The following is a 9,555-nucleotide window of genomic DNA, read 5'->3' on the forward strand; positions in this document are numbered from 1 at the left end:
GAGATGTTCTCTCCTTTGTATCTATTTGAAAACTCATTGTACACTGCTTAGAAACTGCAGTGCTAAGTAAGTAAGTGGCAGCAAGTAAATAAGGAAGTAAGTACCATATATACTCAAGTACAGTGGTACCTCGGGTTACATACGCTTCAGGTTACAGACTCCGCTAACCCAGAAATAGTACCTTGGGTTAAGAACTTTGCTTCAGGATGAGAACAGAAATTGTGCTCTGGTGGCATGGCAACAGTAGGAGGCCCCATTAGCTAAAGTGGTGCTTCAGGTTAAGAACAGTTTCAGGTTAAGAACGGACCTCCGGAACGAATTAAGTACTTAACCCGAGGTACCACTGTATAAGCCGACCCTAATATAAGCTGAGGCACCTAATTATACCACAAAAAACTGGGAAAACTTATTGACTCAAGTATAAGCCGGTTCACCACACCACAAACCTCCTGGTGGGCCGGAGTGTGGGCGCGCGCATGCACACATGGCAGAGGGCGCTTCTCTCCCCCCCCCCGGCCCTCCTGTCCCCCTGCCACCTAGGGTGCTGCCAAGAGGCAGAGGCTGGTGGTGGCAGCGGCGGAGGAAGAACAAGCAGCCCGAAAGGGCTGGTTTCGGGCTACTCGTTCCTCCGCCGCCACCGACAGCGGCAAAGGCGGAGGAGGAGGAAAGAGCAGCCCGAAAGGACCCTCACTCGAGTATAAGCCACGGGGGGCTTTTTCAGCATTAAAAATGTGCTGAAAAAGTCGGCTTATACTCGAGTATATATGGTAAGTAAGTTAACAAACATCAGGCTGTCATAGAAATTGGTTGGAAGGGACCCTGAGGACCATCTAGTCCAGTGTTTCCCAACCTTTGGTCTCCAGCTGTTTTTTTGGACTATAACTCCCATCATCCCTAGCTAGCAAGACCAGTGGTCAGGGATGATGGGAACTGTAGTCGAAAAACAGCTGGAGACCCAAGGTTGGAAAACACTGATCTAGTCCAACCCCATGCAATGGAGGAATATGCAGCTGATCCTTCTGGGAATCGAACTTGCAACCTTGCTGTTATCAGCACCACACTCTAACTAACTGAGCAATCCTTCATGAATTTCTCCCTCTCCCTGAGCTTTCAAGTCAAAAGGCTCTCTCTTCAACTCTACCACGGACAGTTTCTCCCCTCAAAAACTCTCTGTGGGCCCAAAACTCAGTTCAAGGACCGCCTCGTCGTCCGGCACCAATGGATGCTGGGCTGCATCAGTCTACTCACCCTCCTCGCTCTGCTGGTCAGGGCTGGAATCTGAGTCAGAGGAGGACGCTGCCTCAGCAAGCCATTTTTTCCTCTTCTTGGGAGGGGGCTCAGCTTTCACCTTGGCTGGCTTAGGCTTGGGTTTCGATGCTCCGCCGGCTGGGGAAGCTTTTGCAGGGACGGGAACAGGGGGGTCAGTTTTCTCCGCCTTGGGGGGCTTTTCTACTTTGGCCACTTTTTCCACCTTGGGGGGCTTTTCAGACTTCTCGACCTTGGGGGGCTTTTCCAGCTTCGGCGCTTTCTCAGCCTTGGGGGGCTTCTCAGCTTTGTCCGCTTTTTCGGGCTTGGGGGGCTTCTCGGCCTTGGGGGGCTTCTCGGCCTTCTCCGGGACTTCCAGCTTCTCGGGCTTCTCAACTTTGGGCAGCACCGGGGTCTTGGGGCCAGACGCCTTGGGCTGGCTCTGTCTCCTGCAGCAGGACAGACATAGCCATGAGATCCAAATATAGGCTCTGCCTCAGGGGCCAGGTTTGCTGAGGCGCCTGTGTGTGTGTGTGTTGGGGTGCAAGGGAGGCTTTAAGGGGAAAAGGAGAATCGGGGCGACGGAGGGCTGGGGAGCTGAGAGGACAAGGCCAGCCTTATATACTGTCAAGTCTGTGAAAAGAAGGAGTGTTTGCTACCATCTGATTCACAGTTCAACCTGGAGTCAAGAGGCAGCGGGGAACAGGCTGTGGCACAGAAAATCTCAGGATAGTGAGGAAGGCAGTCATGGTATACCCCAAGCACAGGCAAACTCGGCCCTCCAGATGTTTTGGGACTACAGCTCCCATCATCCCCAGCTAACAGGACCAGTGGTCAGGGATGATGGGAATTGTAGTCTCAAAATAATATCTGGTGGGCCGAGTTTGCCTATGCCTGGAATAGCTCATTCCTTTGACAGGTGGAAGAGGCGTGGTATGGAGTCAGTTTCATGACTAGGCAGGTGAGAAAACAAAGAGGCTGAGTTCTTTGCTCCTTCAGGTGAGGAGCTAAATACTTTCCCGCGTGTCAGGTGAAATAACTGGAGAAATAGAGGGTGGCAGTGGAGGTAAAGGATCTGAGGAAAAATCTCTCCCAGGCATGTCACCTGAACAGTTTAATACAGGGGAGGGGTTATTTGTGGGGAGGTGTGTTTTTCGGCCATCGAACTCGCAATTCTAGAAAAGGGGCACTTCACAAACTGGAATAAATCAACGTGAGGAAGTGGCTCGAAGGCTTTTTGGTGCTTCTCTGCGAGTGGAACTGGCCTCTCATATGGGAGACACCCCCCCCCCCCGCTTCCTGCTCCTTTACCTGACAGCTTGCAGGGGCCGGTGCCAAGGCTTCTTGGAGCAGACGCGGACGTAATCCTTCTTGTTGATGTTCTCCAAGAATTTAACGTAGAGGCGCTGGTACCGGTTCTTGGCATCGCCAAAATAGCCCAGATACTGAGGGGGGACAGGGAAGGAAGGAATTGAATATCAAAATGGGGATGGCGGGGAGAGAATGTCTGCAACACAGCTCTTTCCCACCTCCAGAAATAATGAGGTGACACACAGCAGAAAAACCCAATCCTTCGCCCATGATATCAGTCAGTTCAAGCGGATTTATTCCCTCAAGCACAAAAAGGTATTTCTGCCTCTGGCTTACCTCGTACCCTTGAGGTGTATATTTTTAGGAACTGCCTTATTTTTATGATTGGAAGTTGTTTAATATTATTCATACAGAGAAGTGATGGCTAAAAGAGGGAGGCCTGGGTGGGAGACAGGTCAGAGTGAGTTTTCCTCAGGGTGTGAGGCTGAGAAAGGTGGAAGCTTTTTCAGGTGAGAGTTGGAAAGGCTCACTTCTTTGTATGTGGGTTGAAGATTAAGGTTTAATTATGATACAAGGGCTAGATATATATATATATTTGTTTTACCACGATTATTATTATTGGTGTTATTTTTAATGTTCCTTCTTTCTCTGCTTCCTCTCTTCTTCTTTTTACTCAGAGAAAGAGTATCTTTTCTTGTTTTTGCCCTCTTTTCCTTTTTGTCTTTCTGATTTTCTTTATTCCAAATATTATTTTACTGTATTGTGAAAACTTTAATAAAATCTTGTGGGGGGTGGGTGAGGGAAGTTGCTTATTATTATTATTATTATTCCTGTTGTTGTTGTTGTTAATCGTCCGCCCTTCACCCAACAGTTTTAGGTTTTAATATTGTGTCTTAATGTCGTAACCTGCCCTGGAAACTTAATGTGAAGGGCAGACAATTAACAACAACAACAACAACAACAACTTTATTTATTTAAATATTTATTATCCACTCTTTGTTGCTAAAAGTAATACCAGAGTAGGGTTGCATCAAAACTTTTAATCAGGAAATGCTATAACACAGCAATGCTAATCAATAAAATAAAGGCAATAGGGAAAAAATTATGCCACAGCCGTGGCAGAAACATGCTGAAATGGGAGTGGAGAGAGAAACTTATTGGTATGGAAATATGTATTTCCTCAGCAGTGGGAAGAGAAAGAAAAGAAGGGATATACAAAATGGCAGAGGTGCTGGTGGTTAAAACCCAGAAATCAAGCCACTGCGCCAAATACAATTGCGTAAAGCTCATGTAGACCTCCCACCTCTGAAGTTCTTTTGCCCACATTCACCGAAAGTACGATTTTTTGCATGGTGAGCGAGCAATGGGGACACTTACATTGCTGGTCGCGCAAAATTGTCGCTGCCCATCCTTTATTTCAGGGGTGAACTTCTGGAGCAAAGCTTTCTGAACCCGCCAGATTGGCGGTGGCTCCCGCCCAGTCTGAAGAGCGAGCTGCAGGAGGGCAGAGAAAGGGGTGATGGTACCAGGGATGCAAAGAACTCCAAACAAGCCTAGCTGCTGTGATGCAACTACTCTGCAGATAAGAAGCTCTGCTAGATCAGTAAAAAAGGCCCACTTAGTCAAACATCCTGCTCTCACAGCGGCTGACCAGACACACATGGAAAGCCCGCAAGCAGAATCTGAGGGCATCAGCAACCCTCTTCGCTTGTGATTTACAGCACATGGTTATAAGCCCAACTTGTGTAAGCCTATTTAGTCTAGTCCCTCAGAAGGGAGACTAGTGTCAGATCCAATGTAACATTTTGATTTTAAGCATTATTACGATTTTTTTAAAAAAGCTCAAACTAGAACTTACCCAAGAGTAAGAATTCAAGACACTGAAATACGTGAAACGCTTGAAAATGTCACTCACATTTTATGCTTTTAAGGCTTTGTTTCTGCTCCAAGCCCAGAAAGATAATAATATGGCCCACTTTGATCAATGAATAGAAGATGCGGTAAAGGTAAAGGAGCCCGGACTGTTAAGTCCAGTCAAATTTGATTATGGGATGCAGCACTCATCTCCGCTTTCAGGCCAAGGGAGCCGGCGTTTGACTGCAGACAGCTTTTCTGGGTTGTGTGCCAGTGTGACTAAACAGCTTCTGGCGCACGGAAATGCTATTTACCTTTCTGCTGCGGTGGTACCTATTTATCTACTAAGCTGGTATGCTTTCGAACTGCTAAGTTGGCAGGCGCTGGGACAAAGCAACGGGAGCTCACCACGTTGGGTGGATTCGAACTAACAACCTTGCGATAAGCAAGCCCAAGAGGCTCAGTGGTTTAGACCACAGCGCCACCCGCAACATAGGAACGGACTTGCTTTTCAACGCAGATTGTGCATGGCTAAATATAATGTTATTTGGAACGCATTTATAAAAATTATGACTTGCTAATAACTGTATACTCACTGTAGTAACAGCAGTACTTCTTTACCAACATATATTGTATTACAATCTCAAGCACTTTTTCCTTTCTTGCTTTATTCCTCGCTTCTTTATTTGTTCACTGAAAATTTTCTCACTAAATTAATAATAATAATAATAATAATAATAATAATAATAATAATAATATCTCCTTAACGCACCTTGAGGGCCTGAACGTCCTCCACGCGGATGACAAACTCATCGCGCTCTCGGAAGATCCCCTCCCCACCGCTCTCTGCCTCTTCTTCGTCCGTCTCTCCACAAATGGCCGCCGTCTCCTGCTTCTTGGCAAGGTGAAGAGGCCGTGTGTCCTCAGGGTCCTCGGGCTCAGGAGACGCCTGAACAGGTGGCTCCTCGGGGACAGGTGGAGCCTCCTTGGGCGAGGGAGCTGGGGAGATGGGCGGCGGGGGTAGCTCTGGCTGGACATCTGCCTCCACTGAGGGAGCTGGGCTGGGGATTTTCTCCTCCACGGGTGGCACATCTATGGTGGTGGGGGAAGTGGCAGGGGTTAGCAAGCAAGCAAGAACAGAAATCCACCTTACTCAGCAGTGGCCTCCTAGCTGGGGAATGGTCTCCCCAGAAAGTCTTGCCTGACACCTTCTCTATAGTCCTTCTAGGGTCAGGCAAAGACCTTTTTATTCACCTAGAACAGTGATATGGTCCTCCAGCTGTTGTTGGACTACAACTCCCATCAGCCCCAGCAAGAATGGCCAATCGTCAGGATGGTGGAAGTTGTAGTCCTGCAACAGCTGTAGGGTCACAAAGACTCCTCACCTCCGCCCTAGGCTTTTTAATTAATTGTGGTTTTAAATCAGGACTATGCCATGCTTGCTGTATCATCAGAAAGGGTGAGTTGGCTGGTGTGTTTTTTTGCTGTTTTTTTATTTGTTTCTTCGATGGTTTTTAATTATTATACACAGCATTTTTAAAGCATTGTTTTCCTTGCAAGATGCCCAGGGAGTATTTATTGATGCAAAGCTACATCAATCAATTAAAGAAATGGGTGCTTTGGAATTTAATTTACCAATCCTCCCTGCAAACCATGCACATATATACTTGGGGTCACACCTCACACATATGATGAAGTGGACTGCAATTCATGAAAAATTCTGCCATAATAAATTCACCAGTCTTTAAGATCTATGCCAGCGGAACAGGATCCCATGAGAGATTCTCTTTCCTCGGACGAAGGTTTTTAATCAGAGGCTGGGTGGCCAATTGTTATGTATGATCTAGCTGAGATTCCTGAATCGGAGGGAGTTGGACTACATGACCCTTGGAGTCCCTTCCAACTTTACAATTCTGTGTTTCTATGTGCATTCCTTATGTTATTCTTTTCAGAATGGAACATTTTTCAGAAGAAAAGTTTAGTAGTGGAAAATCCCCCAGAAAGTTTTCTGCCTGGAACTGGATTAGTAAATGTGTTCCCTTTTATGCTGACAAGAGCAGGGCCTTCTTGATTATTATTATTTACTTCACATCAATACTGCATAAAATTATCTAGAGTTTGAGTTTTGAGGTGGGGTGGTGCTTGGGTCTTGGGGGGGGAAACGTAACTTGGTAAGTAGGCAGGTTATAAGGGAGCATGTGTGCAGTGTGTAGAAACTCAGATACATAATCTAATCGCCAAATGGCACCTTAAACCTAGGCTATGGTCAATTCAAGCTTCAAAGAAATATTTCAGATCCCTCTCTAAGTGACATTTTGCTTTTCCTGGTTGCCAACCTGGCATCCAAAGCTGTGTGGTTGCAATTGCACCCATGCCAGGTGCAAAAAGCGCCTGGCTAATTTCTAACACTGCTGTGTGCAGCAGAAAGGCATTTGATCAGGAAGAATGTCTACATTCAGGATGCAAGAACTGTTGAAAGAATGCAGAAAAAAATGCATGCTAAATATCAGATGGAAGTCTATCTTGCTCAGAAACTAATGCCCTCCCGAAATCAAGATAGGTTATGTAAATCAGGAGATAAACAATGGCCTGGGACCCAACTCAAGGTTTGGACAGGGGACGGGCGCTCACCATTGGGTTCTCCCTCCTTGCGGTCGGTGGGGTCGTAGAGCGCCGAGATGGCTGAGGAGATGCTCTTCTGGAGGTCCTGGTTCTTGCTGACAGAGTCCTCCTCATCGGAAGAGAAGGAGGGCAGTGTCTCCAGGTTGCGCTTCAGCTCCTCATCCAGCCGCTTGCAGGGGCTGGTGCAGCTCATCACGAGCCCGGCAGGGTCCCCTTCGGGCCCATCCAAGCCGCCAGGCAGCATTGGGGGCGCCATGCTGAAGGGAGGCGGTGGCTGGGACGAGGAGGACGAGGATGTGGCCGACGGGGGACGGGGCGTCTTGGAGGGGCTGCCGGAAGGCGCGACCATGGTAACCGCCGTGCCGGGGGCCCCGACTGTGGCAGCCGAGGAGGTGGAGGAGGCAGAGGAAGGCAGCGTCTGACGCTTGCCCGACTTAAGGAAGTCCAGGAAGGAGGCCATGAACCCCGACTTCATTTCAGGCTGCTTCTCTTCCACTTCTTTGATCTTCTGTTTGATCTTCTCTCGGGTCTGGCTGCTATCCAGACTGCTCTCTTGAGCGGGCTGATGAGATGGGGTGGAAGCCTCCAACTGAGACCCCTCCAAACCTTTGGGGACTGGAAGTTTGATCTGAGGAAAAGAGAAGGGACAGGAATTGGGGGAGGGGAGGAGGAGTCTCGGGGAGACTTCCTGGACTCGCCCCCCGATGTTGGCTTTGCGTCTTGTCTTAACCGACCTCCGGTTTCCTCTCTCCTTTTTATTTTATTTTTAGGGTTTCACCATTCACCAGCTTTCTGGACCCACCATTTTCCAACCAAATCAAGATACATTTTGCATATATCTTCACCATTTATTCTGCTTCCAAAATTATGGGTTTCTGAGAGCTCTGGCTTGGTTTTTTTGTTTTTTGCTTTGAAGGAGCTGGGTGGCAGATGGAAAGGGAACAGAGTGAGAGAACTGCAGGATGCCCAGGAGTCAGCTCACATAAGAAGGAAGCGAACAACAGGAAAGCTCTGTGTGGCACTGGAAGCCACCCTATGGCCAACTGGAAGTCCCACCCTGCTCATCTCTGGCTTTGAAGCCACCCCACTGTAGACACACCCTATTTTCTCCACTCACACGAGGACTAGAAACCAAATTTTTGAAAAACAAAACCTGAAACCACTAGGTACCACATTCAGCAACGAATTCTGTGCTTGAGCGAAATGCGTGGCTTGCTCAAACACAGATCTAGCAACCGGCTAGCTCGCCTCACTCACTAGTCCTTGAAACACGCACAATGTTCACACACTCCCAAGACATCAATCTGGGATCCCCACCATCTACCAACCCTGCCATCCTGTCCTAGTAGCATCCTGCACTCTAGAAACCCAAATGCATGTGCTAAGAAACAGCCATGCTTATGTTAAGTGTGCAAATAGTAACAGCTTGCAAGGCGATTTTATTTGTGCTATTTTATTTACTTTCAAACTCCGCTTAGATTTTAAAAACAACCAAACAGCTAGGAGAAAGGATTCTTTTTTTAGGAACGCATTCCGAGCAGTGTCCTTAAGAAAGAATTCCCATCTCATCTGCCATAACGTGTGTATTAAGCTGCTGAGTGAGGCTCTCCAGAGATTTGGGCTGGTGCTGTCAGTATGCCCACTCATTTCATCTGCCCCTAGGGAGGTGGAGGAAGTCCTGAAATCAGTGCCTGGTCTCCATGATGGACTGGACATGTGGAAGGATCCACAGCTTAATCCCTACAAGATGGAAGAACTGTTGGTCAGGGGGGTCTGCTGATCTGGTACAGTGCTTCTGGATCTGGCGCTACTCCTGAATTTCAAGCTGGTGGAAACAGCATTTCAGCAACTTGGGATAGTGCACCAGGTGCATCTCTTCCTGGAGACCTGGCCATGTGATGCACGCTTATATTCCGATTGGATTACTGTATTGCTTTCTACATGGGGCTGCCTCTGAAAAGTGAACTGCAGCTTCAGCGGGCGCAGAATGCGGAAGCCAAACTATTGTCTGGCGTAAAGTGTTCTGATCGCACCACTTTAGTGCTGTTTCAGCAGCCCTGGCTGCCTGTTTTGACTCAGGCCCCATTCAGAGTGCTGGCCTTAACCTTTTAACACGCCGGCCTCTCAAAATTCTCCACCCTGACTGGTGGCAGGATGATTTCGCTTGATACTGCAAGCTGCCTTGAGGGTTATGTAATGGAAAGGCAAGGAACCATCGGTTTTAATGAATCAAATAGGAACACCGTTAAACTGAAGATTTTACAAGAGGAGCAAGGCCTCTGGGGTAAGTTCCTTTTTTGCAATAAAGCACAGGAAATTTTTACGGGCGCGAGACCCAAATATTTTTACCATCAGAATACGCTACTAAACGTCCATGCTGTGCACCTCTGAATGTGCATGGTGCGTTGGCTGCATGGCTGTTTTCCAAGAAGTGGCAGTGACATGGCTTTCAGGAGAGACAGGAAAGGTATTAAGGAGTAAGTGCATGGTATTAGGAGTCATGCTGTCGGGCCCTGGGAAGGG

The 9,555-nt window shown here is 47.8% G+C and overlaps 1 protein-coding gene across 1 annotated transcript in view; it reads right to left on the reverse strand.

Annotated features, from left to right (window-relative positions):
* Positions 1-9,555, reverse strand: part of PRR12 (proline rich 12) — a 44,607-nt gene that overhangs the window by 14,392 nt on the left and 20,660 nt on the right. Inside the window, exons 5-9 of the mRNA XM_082194280.1 lie at positions 7,042-7,660; positions 5,183-5,502; positions 3,934-4,050; positions 2,557-2,690; positions 1,249-1,694 (exon numbers count right to left, since the gene is read on the reverse strand). Coding sequence (XP_082050406.1) covers positions 1,249-1,694; positions 2,557-2,690; positions 3,934-4,050; positions 5,183-5,502; positions 7,042-7,660 — 1,636 coding nt within the window. The remainder of the gene's footprint in view (positions 1-1,248; positions 1,695-2,556; positions 2,691-3,933; positions 4,051-5,182; positions 5,503-7,041; positions 7,661-9,555) is intronic.

The sequence above is a fragment of the Podarcis vaucheri genome (genome assembly GCF_965113315.1).
Source record: "Podarcis vaucheri genome assembly, chromosome: 13".
Taxonomy (NCBI): domain Eukaryota; kingdom Metazoa; phylum Chordata; class Lepidosauria; order Squamata; family Lacertidae; genus Podarcis; species Podarcis vaucheri.